Here is a 20,439-nt window from a genome sequence, read left to right as displayed (position 1 = left end):
TTTCCACAGGACCTCTGCCTCATTCAGTGCACAGGATGGATCTGCTCTGGGGGGTGTAGTGAAGGGGGCTGATGCCTGGAGAAACCCTGCCTCATTTGTTGTAGAAGTCGGAAGGTGTGTGTGAATGAGGCAGGGGACTGCAGGATGAGAAAAAGACGGTCTCTTGAGGAAGGCAACTGTATGCTGCCCTGCAGAATTGGGCTCTATCCCTGCTTCTGCCACAGAGTTCCCATATGTTGCTGGGCAACTCCCTTAAACTGAACTTTTCACACCTCCGTTAACGATGTGTTCTGGATGCCCAACTCGAGACCCTGGGAGCGAGCATTCCCAGCTGCCACTGAAGTCACTGGGAGCTGTGCTTTGAGCATGCACCGTGCTTTTTAATGCTAAGTACTCTGACGTATCAGGCGTGACATGCCTCAAGTAGGTCATCCAAAATTAGTGGCCACTTTTGACCTTAATTTCTCCGTGCCTAATTTCCAGACCTGTAAATCAGGGATAATAGTATCACCTCGCTGCACAGGGTATTGTGAAAATCAATCAGTTAATGTTTGTGACATTCTCAGCTATTATCGTGATGAACACCATAGAAAAGGCCGTGAGGAAATTAATAATTCTCTATTCAGAGCAAGGTAAGTAAATAAGGCTTCAGGCCGCACGCTGAGTAAGGAGGAGAAAACAAAATATTGAATAGCTGGGCATTCAGTGAGCACCATTCATCCTGTGCACTCAATGAGGCACGGGGAAAAATAGTATGTGAGCATGTCATTGAGGACTATATGTAATGCATACGCACAAGAGGGCAGAGTTAAGGTTGCCAGGTCCACCTTAATTCTGACATTTCCTAACTTTTGAGTGCTTGCCTTTGCAACCTTAGGATTCTTTTGTTGTATTTTTTTGCGTGTAATATTATATACAGTGAAAAGTGTTGACGATAACAGTGAACAAATGCATCCTGCGCAGGGAATATTGTGTAGTGGTTACAGCAGGGGACTGTGGAATCAGCACTCCTGGCTTCTGTTTGTAGCTCTGCTACTGATTAACAATGTGACCTCAAGGCAAGGGGCTGATCTGCAAGGTAACCAATGTTCTGTTTCAGGTTTTCCCTATGGGAGTGACTTCCCAAAAGGCATGTGGAGAATGGAAACAAAACAGGATGGCAACACCTCCGCCCATCCTGAAAGGAGATTGCGCAGTCATTCCCAGATCGGAAAATCCCTTCATGGCAAAGAGGAAGAACTTGTCTCTCCTATTTTATTTCATGGCTGCTGAGTTCCTGTAAATTGGGGTGGGTGTAACAGCCAGATCCATAAAAGGAACGTCGAAGAACCCAGATCCATTCTCTGGGCCACCACAAGCAGAGCAATTGCAACCAGCATGGGTCACACCTTCATTTGGACTGGTAAGTCTGGTGAGGGTGAACTAGGGTTTGGAACTGTTGTGGGTTTTACTGGAGAGTTCTTGACATACAGGATATTTAGATAAGTTGGATGTTATAGAGGGATTCCATGCTGGTGATGTTGCTAAGGGTGAAATGGGAGCTGGGAATGAATTGTAACTTGGAAACCAACAGTGCACCCTCTTGTACAGGTGAAAGTGACGACTCAAGATGCAGGGCAGTGAAGAATCGGTCCCAGTCCCTTTTCAAAGGGAAAGGGATGCATGTTCAAAAAGATGTCTGTTTCTCAAATTACCCAGATGTCAGGCACATTTGGAAGGGAGATGTGTCCTTTGTACATGGCTGGATCTCATTCTCCTCTATCACCTGTTTGACACAGTACAGCTCCATTCATTCCAGTGGAGTTATTCCAGGTTAAAACTGGTATAAAAAGAAGGCAGAATCTGTCCCAGAGAATGAAACTCCCCAGTCCAGGAGCAGCTGGGGGCTGCACAATATTATATTTTTTTCCATCTCTAGTCAGATCAATATTGAGTAAAGCTGGTTGGAAAATGGGTTTTGCTTCTGCAGAATATGTCAACAAAACCAAACAAAAATCATTTTGTTGGACTTTTCGATGGAAATTTTTGACTTTTCAGCAAAAAAAATAATAATAATAATTTAAAAAAATCTAAAACTGAAAAGCTTTCAAAAGGGGGGGGGGATCCAAGGAGAGCAGACAGTTGGGTGAAAAAAAATCCAGTTTTCCATTGGAAAAAAAAAGTTTTGATGGAACCTTTTTGGCCAGCTCCATTCTGAAAGCTCCATTCTCATGGGTATGGAATTGTTGGCCAAAACACATTGCTAGCTGCTAGGAGCATATCTGACCTGAGATCTAATGCATGGCAGCATCTCGCCAAGGTGCTGATCTGCTGGAGCAGCAAATTAGAGATTCAGAGATCTCAGAGGATTAGATAATCACTTACTTCTCTCCTGTTGTTTTGCTTTAGGTTTAGCTGCCTTCCTCTTTCTTCAGTGCGGTGAGTTGCTATGTCCTTCTCAGCTGCATGGTAAAGGCTCAGGCTGGATTGAGAGAGAATGCTTGTTCTGAAGAAACACACTGGGACCTTTGAAGTCCTATGTGGCCCTCATTGCTGCTACCCAGTTTGGGGTCAGACCTGTTGCCGAATGCTTTGATTCAGGCCCTAAACCAGGGATAATCAATTATTTTTTGTCAAGGTCCAAATTACTCAGTCAAGGTATAGTCAAGGTCCAGACTCCAGAGAAAATACAGAAACAACAATAATGATAATAATACGTCAATAAAAAGATGTCACAGTCCATTCAAAAGCATCTGGCGGTCCGGATTTGGCCCACAGTCCACCTCTTAACAATGTCTGAGTCTGTTCTCACTGCAGAATTAACACAGATGATTGGCAGCCAGGTCTGAACGCAGAGGTTAGCCTAGCCCAGGTCTGAACAGTCACACTGCAAAGCCCTGCCCAAGTTTGTGTGCCCCCTCCCCCCCAACACGCATCACTAACAAACGCAGAGTGAGGATTTGTTTTCTTCCACGATTGGATATGGCCCTTTGTGCTGCACTAAGCTGAACTGCTCTATGATTCTTTCCAGTGAACTGTAGGAGAACCCGTCTGTCCTTATGAGCACATGGGGGGAATTGTGGGAAGGCATTGGAGGACTATGAGCACTCAGGTGGTTTAGCCGGCATCCTCACTGCAAAGTGGGAGGGTTACCAGCTCGAGTGAAAGTAGCACCCAAGCTATAGGGTATACCACCAGCCAAGCCAGATAGCCTGGGTAAAAAGCACCACCAAACTCACATGAGAAGGTTGTGGGTGTGTGGACGGGAGCAGGGTTCCATGCAACCCCCAGGTAAGAGTCTGAGCTAACTCTGCCGTGAAGACAGACCCTTTGAATGACTCCCTCTCCGCTTCCTTCCTATCTGTCTGCACAGATTCTGCCTATAAGCTGGTTTGTTACTTCACAAACTGGGCCCAGGCCAGGCGAGGGGCACTTTGTCCCCCACATCTCTGCACCCACCTCATTTATGCCTTTGCCAACATAAGCGAAAATGAGATCACTACCTCCATGGAACGACGCCATACACTATGAAACTTTCAATGGACTGAAAAGCAGGTGAGGCTGGTAACAGGGGCGATTCCTGCTTCCTGACTGCAATGTTCTTCTATCCACGGCAACTTCTGTGGATGTATGGAGGGACTTATTTTGAAGTGGGAATACTGCCATTGAGCCAAATCCAGCACTCAGATACATCCAAAAGCCAGGACTAAGTCCATTGGATATAGGAGCCAAGATGGTCATGTTTGCAGCATTGTTGAAGGGGAGGCCTCCTTTGAAAAAAATCCATCACTCCAGAAGATGAGCGTGATTAGAGACAGGCCAAAACTGGAATCATTTATCTAAATGGCCTCACATTTTTGAGGTTCATCAAATAAATAAGTCCTGGATGAGAAACACCTCTTCTTATATTATTGCAAAACAAAACTACCCGAGATGGATGAGAAACAGATATGCATAGAAATACTAGAGCAGAGACAGTCAGTGATAGAGAAAACTTGGCAAACACAAGAATAAAATCTAGGACTTCGGTCTCTTCCTTTTGCTTTTGTTTGAATAGAAAGCGCAGCACAAAATAATCGGTCATGCTGGTGGGAGTGCCGAACTCTCCTCTGTGTAGGCCTTGCCTTCCATAACTGAGCAGGCTTGGCCCAACATTAGAATCCACTCACTGTTTATTGGAAGTGGAAGCCAGACAGTGTAACCAACTTCGGCTCCTTTCATGCCCTTTTCTCCTCGGGAATCCTAGCCTCAAGACCCTCCTGTCCATTGATGGAGGAAAAACGGGTTCCGACAGGTACGTCTAGGATCGCCCTTCCTGTTTGGCTCAAGACCATGCTAGTGAAAGACAAATCAGTCCAAGAGTAGTCAAGAGGCGCAGAAAAGGAAGATGACTGTGTTGTTGATAGATCCCCCATGACTGTTTTAATGATCTGTCTCTGCTGGGGGAGATGCTCCAAATAAACCTGGCCATGGGAAGATAAAGGCCAAATGCTGCTGCAGCTGGCAGGAGGCATATGTCCCACACTTAAAAGAGTTATTGCCATCTCTGGGCAAAATGTGCCAAGGGACAAATTTGGATCCTTATGTTTAAGAGAGATTGGTGAGTCAAGTATTTAGAACTGCCATGTCCAGATGGCCATCTTCCCATGACAGATAGCTCCTCGTATTGTCCAAATGCTGTTGGTATTATCTGAGGCAGATGTGGATTATCTGGTTAAAAATAATCATTGTAGGGAGGATCCTATGAGCTTCCACTGTTGCTGAGATAGAAAGTACTTGCAAAACAAAGCCTTGCTGACAGATGGTTTGATCAAGTTGGGAACTTCCTGGAAATGTTATCAGATTATTCTACAACTGTTGTGGGTGACTTCCACCCACTCTAGATACTCTCCACCATAACTTCCCCCCTCTAGCCACACTTCATAGCTCTCAGGCTCCTGGTTTCCCAATAGCAGATGCTATTCTAAGGGTGGTTCACTCCTGAATGCGTCAGCACTTGCAGAAAAGTGAATGGGCCTAATTCTCTTCTCGCTCTAACAAGTTCTGCAGCAGTATAATGCCACTGATGTCAGGAGACACTAAGGCAAGTGAGAGGAGAATCAACCTTGACATGGCTGTACTATGATAGCTTGAGCTGGTGTGTTTATATTTTGATTGCAGAAAATATAAACTGCAACATGGTCCTGGCCTTGTAAACTTCTCTTCACCTAAGGAAGGCCGTCTATGCATGGTGAATTCCATTGAATAGCACTGGGTTCCTGTAAGAGCCACTCCTGTTCCTGTCGGAGAGGAGGAATGCTAAAGGGACAGGACTGTTTTTTGGGAATCTGGGAGGGTCAAAACATTCCTTTAACTCTGACAATATCTCATATGTGTACCAGCTTTTCCAGAATGGTGTCTTCTCCAGCCAATCGCTGGACATTTATTCGCTCAGTGATAGAATTCCTGAAGATGAACAAATTTGATGGCTTCAGTCTCTATTGGATCTATCCAGAGGGGAAGAATAAAGGACATTTCACTAGCTTGATCCAGGTGTGTTAAAATTGAGGGGTCAAATCCTCTTTACCCAACTGTGCTCATACTTGGTAGGGGTAAGGACACAGGTACAGAAGAGGTGGAGGAATCGACTTCATTAAAATGAACTATACTGAGATATTAGACTTTACTGCTGCATTTGCAAAATCTCCTATACTTGGAAATACCACAAACGCTGGGATCGTTTTAACTATCACAGGTAGGGAGACCAGATGTCCCGATTTTATAGGGACAGTCCCGATATTTGGGGCTTTTTTTATATGGGCTCCTATTACCCCTCACCCCCTGTCCCGATTTTTCAAACTTGCTGTCTGGTCACCCTAATCACAGGTTATTAAAGAGACATGGTGGGTGAGGTAATATCTTGTATTGGACCAACTTCTGTTGGTGAGAGACACAAGCTTGGTCCAATAAAAGGTATTACCTCACCCCACCTTGTCTCTCTAATATCCTGGGACTGGAACAGCTACAACTACACTGCACACAACAACGGGTGATGAATGCTGTTTTTGCTTTAAATTATGCTTGTCTTAGGCTCCCCTCTCTTCCAGGTAGAATCATGTTGGGCTTCCTGATTCTTCAGACTCCTCCACCTTCTCATTTTGGAAGTGCAACTGGCTGTCTTCCTCCTCCTCTTTTAAAAAGCTTCCTCCTCCCCCCTCTCCCCCCCCCCCCCCGTGACATACCAGGGCACAGTCCAGACTGTTGAGCAGCTGTGTCATCCCTGCCCTGTAACTTTGGGTGCCTTAAGGTGCTTTGCTGAAGTAGCTGCCACCTGGGCCGCTCACAATCAGCCTTCCAACATGCAAGCTACGCTCTGGTTTATGTACAACTGCAACCTGCCAGCCACACTTGGGTTACTCTCTGGCTCTCACCAACCTTGGTTATACTGCAGGGTGACCTCAACACATCCCCAGTCTTAGATTTCCCCCCCAGAAATGTATGTCCTGTACTGCCCAGCCCTCTCCTGGACAATACAAGTTATATAAAGTCCATTATTTCTTTAATAGAAATAATATGCATACAACTTGCCACACCAAATGGAGTTTCCCAGACACTTCAGTTTAAACACACTGAATTGGATAGCTACCAAGAGACAGATTTTCAGTGAGTATAAGTAATTAGGCATAAAAGTAAAAAATGGTTACAAGAAAAATAAAGATAAAACACTACTGGTGCCTAACTTAACAAACTATATTAAATTCAAAGCAAAGTGTTCTCACCACACGGTTTCAGCAGTCTTACCAACAACATTTCTTAGGTCAGGACTCTTCTCCCCGTCCAACGGCTGTTTCCTTTATCCCTTCAGGTGCAGTGAATCCCTGGGCAGATGGGTGGGGGCCTTAGGGTGTTTCTTCCTCCTTTTTATAGTTTCAGTCCCCCTCTTGAAAAACATTTCCAGCTGGGTACCGGGAGAAAAAACGTCTATGTGGAAAGATGCCCCCTGCTGCTTTTTACTCACCTTTTTGAGCTTTTTTGGTTTCTCTTCCTGCTTGATAGATCTGTTTACTGCTTAAATGCAAAGTAAGCAGAGCACACAATCCTTTGTTTGAGACAGACCTGTTTGTCAAGCTGAGTTTGGAACATGTGGTAATAACATCATACAGTGGAATCTTATAACTTCACATACAGTGTTGCCACACATATGTTATCAGGATGAGACTGATCAGCAAATTACGAGTTTTTACAAAATCTCAGAGTGAGTATAATAGGCAGCCACACTTGGATTCTGCACAGAGTAATTAATCCACATGTTCAGCCATTATCCAAGATGCTTTGCATTTGCACTGTTCCCCAGGATACCTTCTCATTCTGTGCTCTCCTCTGCAGGGCTGTAGATTTCTTGACCTTTGACTTCCATGGTTCCTGGCAAAAAGTCACAGGACATGTCAGCCCATTTCTCCAGGGCAAAGAAGACTCCAAATCCTCTTCTTACTATAATGTTGTAAGTTATGAATTTCATGGGAGATTTCTGGTACCATAACAAATGGATCAGGGGGTTGAGGGATCAGGAACGTGGGTGATCAGTGTTCCAACAATAAATCAACATTTATGAGACTATCCCCTTCTAAAATCCTTAGGACTTTGTGTGTCACAACCCCAAGCAATTAGAAATGAATGAGGAAATTCTGCGTTTGTTTGTGCCATCTCCGTGGGTGCAGACACCCATCTGCAGAATAGTTCTTTATCTCCAGTAACCAGAAATTCCATTAACATTACAGAGTGGAATTAACATCTAGGGGCAAGTTATCAGTGGCCCATCAAAAAGGCACGTGCAAAATTTGCCGATGCAAAGTTGATGAGTTTGCACATGCTGGATGAGTAATTAGCCATGCAAATACACAGCACAAAAAGACCAAACTGGCACACGAGACAGTGGGATTCCCGCTGCACAGGAAACCCTTTGCCACTTCAACCTGTAGGGAATGTGCTCCCAGACCACAGAACCGTTTGTCACCATGAAGAGGATCCATGCCCAGAAATATTAAGATGCAAGCTGTCACAGAGCTCTGATTAGGATCTGTAGAGAGGCTTTTCATAGCAGAACAAGAAGCCAATCATTAAGCAAATGCCAACAATGCTACCATACTGTAAAATCAGCTTACAGTGCAAAATATATTATAATAAACCACATGTAATACCCCCTCCTACAGGACTATGCTGTGAGATACTGGAGGAGCAAGGGTGCCCCAGCTGAGAAGCTCATCATGGGAATCCCCACCTATGGACGGTCGTTCGCCCTCTCCTCCTCCAAGACAGGCATCAGTGCGCCCATCTCTGGGCCTGGATCACCCGGCCCATTCACTCAAGAGGCAGGATTATTGGCCTATTATGAGGTAGGGAGGATGCTGCTCTATTTAATCTTGCCCTGACTTGGGGGATGCAGCTGAATCAGTGTCTCTGTTTCTGTTGGGACCGGCCATTGGGATTAATTCACAGGGGTTTGCGCTCGCTCCCAGGAAATCACCCTTATGCACCGTGAATATGGCATAATGGCTGTCGTTTCCGGGTGACCTTCGGGCTTTCCAACAACACCTTGAGAGGGACCCAGCATTGACATTCTTCTCCGCTCTCCAACTGGTGGTGTGGTTTTGTTTGTTTTTTTAGATCTGTACTTTTACACCAGGTGCCACCACCGAGCGGATTGTGGAGCAAGAGGTCCCGTATTCCTACAAAGGAAACCAGTGGGTAGGGTATGACGACGAGCAAAGCATTACAACCAAAGTAAGTGTGTTTAAGGAGGAGCAGGGTAAAGTATGCTCTTCTTACGGTTGTGACCCCTCCTCCCCCGTTCCCCTCTCTACATAATCTATTCCAGGCTCTGGTTAAAAACCCATCACCAAATTGAAGGGAGGGTTGGGTTGGTTTTTCTAGCTGCTGATGGAGTCAGACACACCTGGATCCACATCTGGATCCTACCAAGGCGCTCCCTGCCCCGTCTCCGTTGGGGTTATAAAAATACAATGGGAGAACAATTGTGGAATGCATCAGCTTGAGGGGCGCAAAATGCTGGCTCGTCCCCAGGCCACCGAGGACCCACTGCCAAACCCAGCGTCTCTTTCTAGGCACAGTTTTCTTTACCAAACATAGGTGACAAGCACAAAAACAATTCCTCAGCCCACACAGCACCCAGGGGCTTTTCCCCTTTGCCTCTCTCAGTCCTTCCTGCTTCATGGCCTTCTGCAGGATTCTTCTCTGCCGACCTCCCCATCCCAGGGCATTCTCCCCGGAGGCCATTTTCCCCTAGCTGGTTCCCACTGCCTCCCCTCCCAAAGAACTCCATGCTGCTCCTAATCCTCCTTCCTCACTGACATCCCAGTTTTTTCTAGGGAACACCTGTCCCTTCTGCACCTGCACCTGCTTAATGAACAGTGCTGGCTGGCCCCAAGCCTCCAGCTCTTCAAGGGGCAGGACACCCTTTGACACAGGAATTCACTAGAAAAGTGCTCAGGGAGGAGATTACTCCATCACTCCTTCACCTCCCCACCCCCACACAGGGACACACGCTATCGCCTGGGCAACAATATACATTGCCCGGGAAGTGCCGCCAGTGGCGCAGCTTCCTTCCTTGGTAAAGAGAAAAGGTTAGTGTTCAAAGAGGAAAACGGAGGGGGGAGGAGGGGATGCCGCCCAGTGCACAGAGCCAGCCTGAGGCTTAACATTTAACTCCATTGAAGCTCCCAGAATAAGACTGAAGTAGGACTTGACAGCAGGGGTGTCATTTCAAAAAAATGTGGGGTGGGGGGGGCGGTAAGGCTGGGGAATGGGAAGAGTTGTGTCAGCATATAGAGCATTATATGTGATTGTATTATATCCAGCAAGGGCAGGGGGAATGGAGTATGGACCTATGAAAAGTCTGGGAGGTGGGCAAACCAAGATCTGGGGAGAGGGCAACGGCCCCCATTGCCCCATAGCAAATGATGCCGCTGCTTGAGAGTTGCATAGGCCTGAGGCTGGTGGATTTCACCCATAGTGCAGAGGGGTCCAAATATTGTGTCTCACCTGCACCTAATCAGGTTCTTTGTGTGTTTTCTCCCTGCCCCCTCTGTTAGGTTCAGTATTTGAAGAATAACAAGCTGGGAGGTGCCATGATTTGGGCAGTGGACCTGGATGACTTTGATGGCTTGTTCTGCAGCCAGAAGAAACCATATCCTCTAATAGGAACTGTGACAGCAAAGCTGAGCTCCGGCAATTGAGCCGGCAGAGTATGAAGCTATGAATGCACTACGAGGAAGACCGTCTCGCTTTCTTTCTTTGGATGGGGAAAGAGTTTGAAGACATGCTGGGGAACGTTCATGCAGCTCAAAAATAACACTCATGTGTGGCATACCCGCTCTCTTTCACCAGCACATCCACTGGTGGTTTCCTCTCCTCTCGTTTTGTGATAAAGCCATGGACAACAGGGCCCCTTCACCTCAGAATTGCCCAAGGCAGAGAGCATCACAAACACCCTCCTCACCCTTTTTTCACCTTACACTGTGTATTGTGTCACCCAAGTGAACCAAAACAGTGGGAGTGAAAACTATTTAAATGAAGCAATAGGAAAGGAGATGGACTGCCCCCCTTCCCATCTACCCCTCCTTCTTCCTCAGAAATAATGGTGGGTAAAATGTCCACCTCAAGCCTCCAACACAGAAAAGCACAAGAATCAATTGTAAATGGAGCAGGAACCTCCAGCTCTGTAAACACAAGCTCATTAAGGGCTGAAGCAGTCTGATTATCACATCCCAAGCCCCATTATTATTCCCCACCCCCCACAGATAAGCTTCATTGCCTCTCTGCAATTTGGGGTTACTCCACAGCTGGCCCATAACTATATCTTATCAAGGTCTTCAGCATAATCTTATCCTGGTCGATTCAGTGAATGCTTGGGAAGAGATTTCCAAAGGCAAAGGAATGTTGGCAGTTCCCGTTCCCCAGTACCGATTCCATTGAAAGCAGTGGCTAATCAGTCTCCTTTTAGAGCTCAGGAGGTAAGCAGCTAGCAGGCTACTGGTAAAAGCAGGGATATGGCTCTCTGTGTTCAGTATATCAAAGATCTATGGAGCAGTCACCCACTGGTAAACTATAATTCACCTGGGGGAAACCGTGTGTCATATTAACCTCTTCTGGTTGCCAGTGGATCTGCTGAGTGGGAGGTTTGCCATGTATGCCCCTTAGACTTTCAATGGGCAGACTCCATCTACCCAACTATACTCACTACTCCAGGCTTGGAGAAAAACAATGTATTGCAACAGAAATTTAAATGGAAAATGCCACCACCTTCAGCTAATTATTGTCTGACCTGCCCATGACTTCCCACAACTGTGAAAATTTAAACCAATAACAATAAAAAATGCTTAAACGCCATAATTTTGCACTACTGTGAAAATGTAAATAGATAAAAATAGAAAAAAGGCTTAAAAATAAAAGTTGATATATATCAAAATGATTTTAAAAATATCGAATTCTGCCAAGGATCGTGATATTGCACTGAAAGGCTCTTTAGAAGTAAATGGACAACATGTTTTATTTTCTTGTAAAGTGAGAGAGAGATTCACATACATACAATAGATAAAAGACGGGGAACCATGTTTCTGTAATAACTCCTGTTAGCATTTGCTGTTTTAGCTGGGAGCCAGGTCGAAATTCAGCTCAAAAATAACACTCATAACAAATCAGGCACATGAAAACTCTTCCACAAGCTCACTGAAAGTAAGTGATAACCGTGGCTGAAGGACAGAGCTGTCCAAACTCAGAATTTCCATTTTGCAGGAAATTCTGGCATTTTTATATTTGTTTTCATTCTGAATTGGGGGGGGGGGAATAAAAAGGAAATTGAAATTTCCCGTGAAATGATTTGTTTTTAATTTCATGTCAGGTCACTCGAAACATTGCGTTTTAAATAAAATTTCATTCTATTTTTGACTTTTTTCAGTCATTTTGACATGAAAAATTGAAACATTCCATTCTGATAAGCTCAAAACATGACTTTTCTGGATGGAATTTCACCAAAATTGATATGTTCCCACAGAAAGCTTTGAGTTTGATAAAATGGCATGATCTGAGAGAAAAATGTTCCATCTGAAAATTTTTGACCAGTGTTATTGTAGAGTTGGTTATTCCCCCATTTCCTGCCTTCCATCCATCCCCCACCCCCATTTTGGAGCCCTGGGAATCTTCCAACCACCAGGAGCCAACCATCATCTTCTGTCTGGGGCTAGGTCTACACTGCAGCGGGGTTCCGACCTAAGATACGCAACTTCAGCTACGTGAATACCGTAGCTGAAGTTGCGTATTTTAGGTCGGCTTACCTAGCGGTGAGGACGCGGGAAAGTCGACCGCTGCCGCGCTGCCGCCGCCTCCGCTGCCGCCTCCTGCCGAGGTGGATTTCCGGAGTCGACGGCAGAGCGATCAGGGATCGATTTTACCGCGTCCTGACTAGACGCGGTAAGTCGATCCCCGAAAAACCGATTGCTACCCGCCGGATCGGCAGGTAGTGAAGACAAAGCCTGGGTCTCCCTTCAGAACCTACTAATGGCTCATAGCTAGTGGTCCCTCGAGCCAATGAGCGCCACAAAATAATGGGAAAAGGGATAGACACAGAGTAAATTCAGCAGAGGGCAAACATGTTTGCCGGGCTGCTCTGTTATCGCTCCTCTCCGAAAATAGGCTTACGGAGCCCCTTGCAATGTCATTCCTCCTGGGTTACATGATATTCTGACCCCTATAATTACATTGGCAAGCTCCCTGCTGTAACATATATTTGTGAGGTTATTACGGTTTCCTTACATAATACCCAGCATGTTGAGATTTCCAGTGGCGGGATTTAACCTTTTGTGGCGGGCGGGGGGGCATCCAGCACTTCACTTTCAAACCAGACCCTCTTATCCATCAACCTTGATTACTGGAGATTAGAAATAAAAGGACTACTCCCAGTGGGAGGCAGCTGGTGGTGTGAGGTAACTACTTCAGTTTAGTCCACCTGGAGTTACAGATTAACCTTTTGTTTAATGTATGGGATGGGGTCACATACTGGTGTCACATGTGTAGCTGAGGAGGAGCGGAGACCATCTTATAAAAGGAAGGCAAGTGCTCAACCGAGCTAGTACACAGGCAACAAAATGGGCAAGCTATTCCTTCTGATCGGTGAGTATCCTGAGAGACTCAGTTACACAGTGAGTCTAGGGAAGGACTTCTTCTTCTCTTTGTTATTTATAGAAACAGAATAATTCCGGTAATGAAACAGATTTCCTTCCCAGCCATGTCTGTCTGTCTAGCCAGCTATTATCTCCCTAGTCTCACAAAGCTAACTATGTGAGGCAGTGTGGCCTAGTGGATAAAGTAGGAACACTGCTCTGGAACTCGGGAGACCTGGGTTCTATTCCCATCTGTGTTGCTGGATGACGTTGGGCCAGTCACACCACCTCTCTGTGCCTTGATTTCCCCATCTGTAAAATGGGGCTATTGATACTGACCTTCTTGGTAAAGCTCTTTGAGATCTTCTGATAAGAAGTGCTGTACAAGAGCTAGGTATTATCATCTATCTGTTTAGTTACTTACTCCTCATTGCTGTAGATTTAAGAGCATATGTTCTTCTAGAAAGCAGATGAAATAGAGAAAATGCGTTGGACCAGAGTAAACTCTTTCTTGGTTGGGAGAGGCCTGGGGAGGACATAACACTTAATGAATAAAATTATTGTTATTGATTATTATAGAAAAGTCTTGCACTACTATGGGTCGGTAACACAGTGCAGTGGATAATGGCATGAGAAACAGAGAGGTGATTAAATGAGAGACATATATAAGATCTAGCATCAGTTTAATATTGGATATTTCTTCTGCCAGGCCAAATTCAGAGGTGATATATAAGGTAACAGACATCCTGGACCTCATTCTTCCCTTGTTTAAATGAATGCAACTCCTATTCATAAAGATATGCCTTGTTACATTCAAGACTCCATTTGATTCCCTGGGCCAAACTGAAGAGTGATTAGGGAGAGGTGAAAATTACACCTCAGTAATTAGGTGCAAGTCTAGAGCAGCCTGACTCCTCTCGCAGTTGCATACATTTAAGTCAGGAGTAATGGAGTTAGACTGCTCAGTGCCAAGGAGTCTAGAGAGAGTCAAAAATGGAGGAACTCTAGGAGGCTGGAAGAATAAGTTAGACAAACTTTGACTCATCTCTGATCTTAGCCCTAGATCTAGCTCTAGCTAGGGGAGTAAACCTGATGATCTAGTAGGCCTTGTCCATCACTAACTCCTGTGATCCTATCCTGCCTTACAGTACCACCCTTCCCTACCTCCTGTAAGTAGCAAGCAAGGCAAGTGTTCTGAGATCTCAGCATACAGTGGCAAGTGTTCAGCATTGCAGGAGGCTTGATAGTGGGATGGCTCTTTATATCCCAAAGAGCTGAAAAGAACGGGAAATTAGTAGGCAGTCTATCATCTCAGCAGCACAATACACAGGGGAAGGACCATAGGCAGCTGAAAATGCTGCAAGTTGATGGAATTCTTATCTTGTCCATCTCTTGCTTAACTCTGAAGGGCTCCAGCTTGCTCCCTGGGGTAAGAGCAGGCTGCTAGAGAATCACCTACCTTGGTTTTGTGTCTGAGCAATTCATGATGGAACTTCTCCTTTCCTTCACTAGGTCTGGCCCTTCTGCTGCACGTGCAGCTGGGTAAGTGCACATGTGTGTTTTTACTCATAATTTTCACGTCTGACTCACAGGGGGCTGAAAAACATAGCCCCACCTGCTCACCCTGCATGTTATCTAATAACCAAGACACATGCCCCAATCTTCTCATTCTAAATTCCAGGCTCATCTACCAACATTGTCTGCTACTTCACCAACTGGTGCCAGTACAGACCTGGAATTGCACGTTACATGCCTGAAAATCTTGATCCATGCCTATGCACTCACGTGATCTATGCCTTTGCTGGCATGGCCAACAACCAGATCCAGACCATCGAATGGAATGATGTGGCCCTCTATGCTGGCATCAATGGACTCAAGACCTAGTAAGCGCTATTTTATTCAATGAGTTTGTGAGTTCTCAGTGATGACAATAATTACACAGTGTTTTTACCCACACACCCCACTCCCAAAGGATCCCACAGAGCTCTGCAGATTGTATAGCAGTTTTTAAGTCGAACGATACGCAGGGATCGCTGCATCCACCACTGAAGTGCAGCCAAGGGTGGGGTGGGATGGGATGAAACAACTGTTCAACACTGGACAACAGATTAGGAGAGGAAGTGGAAAGAAAATACTATTCCGAATTTGCTCTCAGATTCCCCTGTGTAATTCCATTGGTTTCTGGGGAGTTTCATGGCTGTAACTGAAGCAGAATCTGGTCCATTATGTCCAAAGGAATTTGAGTAACTACCATAATCTTTGTTGCTATTGAATGTCCTTTAAAATCATTTGTTCACAGCAATCCTGACCTGAAAACCCTGCTGTCTGTCGGAGGCTGGAATTTCGGGACCCAAAAGTAAGGACCCTGTATCCAGCCTGAATTTATGTTTTCCCCCTTCTTTTTTTTTCTCTTGCACCGCAGTCCCTTCCTCCTTGCCACTAATTTCTACTTCCTGACCTGTATATTTACACAGCACGTACCTCTCACCAGATCCTTCCTACCTTCCACTCCATAGTGGAGTGCTGCATGAGAAACATTGGTTGGGAATGGGGTCATTCAGGAGATGACCTTTCACTGCATTATCCGCAACCAGATTGCACAGTGGTTCTGCATCCAATTCACGTTCTGCTAGATTTCCATTTCTCCTGTAGTGGGAAGGAGAGGGATTAGGCAGAAGCAATCGGAGAAGCCTCAACATTAAATAATGATGCTCTTCACCCATTCTTTATTGGATGCTGTAATATGCCAAGCAATGTGAAGCCCCTATATTACTTTAACAACCTTCACTATGGGCTTTCTGCATGGTAAGAATCTCGGACCTTCAGCACCAAATCTTTGACCTCTACCACTTCAGCTAAATGAGTAGCTCTATTAACCGGTGACAGTAGTAGCCTGTTATCCTCTCTGTAGACTAGCCACTAGCATGCTTTACAAGCATGTTACACTGTCATTTGCTGTTTCACATGTTTGAAATTCACCATTTAGCTGTTGCCTTTTTGTCTTTTCAGGTTTTCTGACATGGTTTCCTCTGCTGAGACCCGCCAGACCTTCATCCAATCCGCCATCACCTTCCTGCGCAAGTACGACTTTGACGGGCTGGACATTGACTGGGAATACCCTGGCAACAGAGGCAGCCCTGCTGATACCCAGCAGCTTTTCACCGTCTTGCTGCAGGTCAGCCTTTCTTTTTGCTAGCATTTCATCCCAATTCCCAGGCCATCCAAGTTAGCAAGTGATACAGCATGTACACACACCAATCCATTCCTCTGACAAATATCGAATGACTTGGGAAATCTTTTCCTCCAGAATCAGTCAGTTCTTTATCACAACCTTCAGCATGTGAAAGCTGGCGATGTTCGACCTCTCCTTAGCGCTAAGACCCTTGTGTGGTGTATTCCAGGAAATGTATGAAGCTTTCGAGCAAGAGGCTGCTCAGATCAACAAACCCAGGCTGTTGATTTCCGCAGCTGTGTCGGGTGGCAAAGGCACTATCGAAACTGCTTACCAGATCCCACAGATGTCCAAGTAAGTGTCTCGTTAATTCCTAAGCCCAATGGGAAACCACTCAGCCAAGACTAAACAATGAAGGGAAACTGGTGCCGTGGAAATCAAGAGAAAAGCACCTGACACCAGTAACGTGTGCTTTGTCACAATGTGTCTTCAGGCAGAGAGTTCCATCCAGCTCTTGCAGATGGAAGAAAGTAGCAATTACACAGGACAGCAGGGAAGATTCTACATAAGGTTTAAGTGGGAGATTCTAATAGGGCATGTGGGGCTAGAATTGGCCAATGGTAAAGGTTCACACGTGCTCTTTCACCTCTCACTTCAAGTTCCTGTTGTCCTATCAATTGCAAACTTCTGCTTTTTTTAGCCAGCACAAGTGCTCACTTTTCTTCTATAAGGTTTCACAGTAAAAGACAGAGCTGTACAATCCGGTTTCAGCAGCTCTCACCTATGCAATTTGTGACACACACACCCCCGCCAACCCCCATGCTCTGTCATTTCTTAGGCCCACTCTGTGACAGATTTCACCAATGATGAAAATCCACTAGCTTCAGCAGAGTTACACACAGGGGGAGTCTGACTTCTGACTCAGCAATGCACTGTTTGTAATTTTAAAATACAACTGGCTGGGAGCCCTGAAGCCATCCATCCTCGCTGACGGCATTAGATGGGGTCATTATTCAGCGCACAGCCTTCAAAGGTGGGGAAATAAACCCCGAGAATGATATTTCTGGTCACTTGCTTTTCCTCAAAAGGTACATGGACTTGATCAATGTGATGACCTACGACATGAGGGGCTCCTGGGAAGGGTTCACAGGGGAAAACAGCCCTCTCTTTGCAGGGCCTGCTGACCAAGGCTCTTACATTTACTTCAATGTGGTGAGTAATGACACAGAAAGGCAGGTGCTGTTTTCTTTCTCCCATCACATCATTCCACTGGGGGAGGAGGTTAGTTCCCATGGCTTGGGAACATCTCCCTGACAGCCCTGGCTGGGATGATTTAGTTGGGGATTGGCCTGCTTTGAGCAGGGGGTTGGACTAGGTGACCTCCTGAGGTCCCTTCCAACCCTGATATTCTATGATTCTATGATTCCCATGGCTTGGGAACATCTTTCTGACTGGATCACTGTGCTGTCTCCTCTAGGACTATGCCATGAACTACTGGAAGGACAATGGTGCCCCAGCTGAGAAGCTGATGGTTGGATTCGGAGCCTATGCCCGCACCTTCACCCTCAGCAACCCTTCCAACCATGGCCTGGGTGCCCCAACCTCCGGCCCAGGTGCCGCGGGAGCCTACACCCAGTCAGCCGGGACTCTGGCCTACTTTGAGGTAAAACTATGAAAATGGGTGCAGCAAATCAGAATGGTTGTTAGCTATGGGAGTTCGCACAGTATATTTATTGGAGGACGTGTCTGCAAAAACAACGTTTCTGATAGAGACACCCGGGAACAGAACGACACAGCCACGTTTTATAACACATATGAGCTTAGGCCATCATCACAAAAATGTTACTTAGATGCTCTAGGGGTTGTTTGCTCTGGTGAGTTCGGATAGTTTTGCCAGCAGACTGGTAACCCCTTCATTGGGTGGAACCATGATCATATTTACTTTGGCTGTAAGTTGTTTAGGGCAGGGACCATCTTTGTGTTTATACAGCATCTAACACAATGGGGCCCTGGTCCATGAATGTGCTCCTAGGTGCTACCACAATACAACTACTACTAAATAATAATGTTCAGTCTTGATTCACACCGGCAGCCTTGCAATTCCACCGGAGACTGCAGAATTGTCGCCCTGTCACAACCCGGTTGAGAGTGGTCAGGCCTAATGACTGCGACAGGAGTCAGGCCTAGTGGTTGGAGCAGGAATCAGGGAACAAGAGACAGGAAGCAGTGCCCAGGGTTTTTAAGAGACCCTCTCCTTTTCCTAATGCAATGTTAGTGACATGAGGTTCTGAATCACAGTGGCATCTTGACAGCAGGAGGGAGACCTCCAGTCGATGTCTGCAGCTGGTGGTATTCCTGAACATTCAAACTAGCCTGGTCGGACCTATGGGATGCAGTGTGCTGGGTCAGTCCAAAGAGACAGTCAGATATAGGCCTCTAGATCAGTTAGGATAGACCATCTTAACAAACAATTTTTATGTCCCAGGTCTGTACCTTCTTGAAGAGTGGAGCCACCATCGTGTGGAACGCTCCTCAGAAAGTCCCTTACGCCTACAAAGGAAATCAGTGGATCGGCTATGACAACCCTAAGAGCTTCGCCATCAAGGTAAATCTGTTGTCTGTCATCTCTTTGTGCTCCGGGTCAGGGCTTTCACGCCTGTATTGGGCTACAGAGCTACACTGCTCTCTGGAGAGTGGGACAGAGGCCACTATTCCATACTGATCCTTGCCAGTTAATGTCTTACAGGATCTCCACACTGCTTCTTCCTCAGCCTAGAGGATCCCAATATCTACAGAGATAAGAGTGAATTCCCCTCTGTTTAGTCACGCTTCTCAGGACTGGATGTGAACCGAGACCCTTGATATTCCTTACAGGTTCCTAGGCTCAGGCAGGAAATGATTGGGGTGCCAGCACTGTACGATGTTAACACCTTGGGAGAAAGTGCACAATTTACATCCAGTACATATTGCTCTAGTTCCCTGACCCAAAGCCCATTGAATAGACTTTGCATCAGGATCTGTTGCTATTTAAAGACTTAGCTTGCAGCCCTTATTCTATTCCCACTGACGTCCAGTCTTTAATGTGAGTAAAGACTGTAGGCTCAGGCCCTGAAACCTTCAGATAAGACATGGTTTAGAGTAGCTTTACTGATGCGTTTACAACTCTGCTTAAAAATCTTCCCTCACAGGCAAAGTGGCTGTTGGAGAACAATTTTGGAGGTGCCATGGTTTGGGCTATTGATCTGGACGACTTCACTGGCACATTCTGTGGAGAAGGCAAATACCCTCTGATGAACTCCTTGAAATCTGCCTTGGGCGTCACCACCCCTAGTAAGTAACACCCCAGTGCATGGAGTGAGATGACCAGCACTCCTCTGAACTCTTCTCCAGGCCTGCATCTCCTCCTGTCTCACCTCCTGCAATCTCCTCCTCTCTGGCCATGCTGACACCCACCTCTCCCTCTCTGCTGTTGAGACCATCTTCCTGGCACGTCATTCTGACCATGCCAGCCCCCTGCTCTGAATCCCTCCTCTAGTTCTTCCTTCTCCACTACACCAAAGTCAAGCTTTTTGTCCTCCCCTTGAAGGCCCTTTACGGCTCTGTTCCTCATCTTCTTATCTGCTCTCGCATCCTGTTGTGTTGCTCCCTCTGCTCGGCCAGTGAAACCAGCCTTCAGCACCAGCTTACTGCCTTATCCCATATGCACCTTTGCACTTGCTTCCACATCCCCTGTGCAAGGAAAAACCTTCCCAAACACCTCTGTGAAGCTGCTACCCTGCCCTCCTTCAACTTCCTCCTCGAGAGGCACGTCTACCGCCATGCATCAGATGCTTAGAAAAAAGCACGTTCTAATGCCTCCCTTTGCATTTATTTCTTTCAGACTGCAAGGTTCCAGCAACCACCCTGGGTACCAGTGCTAACCAACCAGCCACGGCTGCCCCTTCCAAAGGCAGCGGAAGCTCCAGCGGCAGCAGTAGCAGCAGCAACTTCTGCTCCGGCAGAGCCAATGGCCTCTACCCAGATCCCAGTAACAACAGCGCGTTCTACCACTGCGTGAGCGGGGAAACTTACCTGCAGTTCTGCCAGGCCAGCCTCGTCTTCGACTCCAGCTGCTCCTGCTGCAACTGGGCATGA

The 20,439-nt window shown here is 46.2% G+C and overlaps 2 protein-coding genes across 2 annotated transcripts; both read left to right on the top strand.

Moving 5' to 3' along the window:
- The first annotated feature begins 577 nt into the window (after window positions 1-577).
- Window positions 578-10,211, top strand: LOC135877893 (chitinase-3-like protein 1). Its single transcript, XM_065403418.1, has 9 exons — window positions 578-632; window positions 2,389-2,418; window positions 3,353-3,496; window positions 5,387-5,511; window positions 6,824-6,828; window positions 7,345-7,459; window positions 8,169-8,351; window positions 8,623-8,739; window positions 10,068-10,211. Exons 1-9 carry the CDS (start codon window positions 578-580, stop codon window positions 10,209-10,211), a joined length of 918 nt encoding a protein of 305 aa, XP_065259490.1.
- A 2,907-nt stretch (window positions 10,212-13,118) lies between these two features.
- On the top strand, window positions 13,119-20,439 carry LOC135878362 (acidic mammalian chitinase-like). The gene is made up of 11 exons (XM_065404003.1): window positions 13,119-13,143; window positions 14,646-14,675; window positions 14,815-15,016; window positions 15,433-15,489; window positions 16,143-16,308; window positions 16,535-16,659; window positions 17,394-17,517; window positions 17,783-17,968; window positions 18,791-18,910; window positions 19,494-19,635; window positions 20,186-20,439. The coding sequence occupies exons 1-11, from the start codon at window positions 13,119-13,121 to the stop codon at window positions 20,437-20,439; spliced, it is 1,431 nt and encodes a 476-aa protein (XP_065260075.1).

The sequence above is a fragment of the Emys orbicularis genome, chromosome 4, assembly GCF_028017835.1.
Source record: "Emys orbicularis isolate rEmyOrb1 chromosome 4, rEmyOrb1.hap1, whole genome shotgun sequence".
Taxonomy (NCBI): domain Eukaryota; kingdom Metazoa; phylum Chordata; order Testudines; family Emydidae; genus Emys; species Emys orbicularis.
This window is presented reverse-complemented; position numbering and strand designations above follow the sequence as displayed.

Bases quoted from the DNA above. Each gene is read 5' to 3' on its own strand.
- LOC135877893 (XM_065403418.1), top strand. From the start codon at position 578: ATGAACACCATAGAAAAGGCCGTGAGGAAATTAATAATTCTCTATTCA. The intron at 633-2,388 runs GTAAGTAAATAA...GTTTTGCTTTAG, and splicing joins AATTCTCTATTCAGAGCAAG to GTTTAGCTGCCTTCCTCTTT. The intron at 8,740-10,067 runs GTAAGTGTGTTT...CCCCTCTGTTAG, and splicing joins AGCAAAGCATTACAACCAAA to GTTCAGTATTTGAAGAATAA.
- LOC135878362 (XM_065404003.1), top strand. From the start codon at position 13,119: ATGGGCAAGCTATTCCTTCTGATCG. The intron at 13,144-14,645 runs GTGAGTATCCTG...TTCCTTCACTAG, and splicing joins CAAGCTATTCCTTCTGATCG to GTCTGGCCCTTCTGCTGCAC. The intron at 14,676-14,814 runs GTAAGTGCACAT...TCTAAATTCCAG, and splicing joins TCTGCTGCACGTGCAGCTGG to GCTCATCTACCAACATTGTC.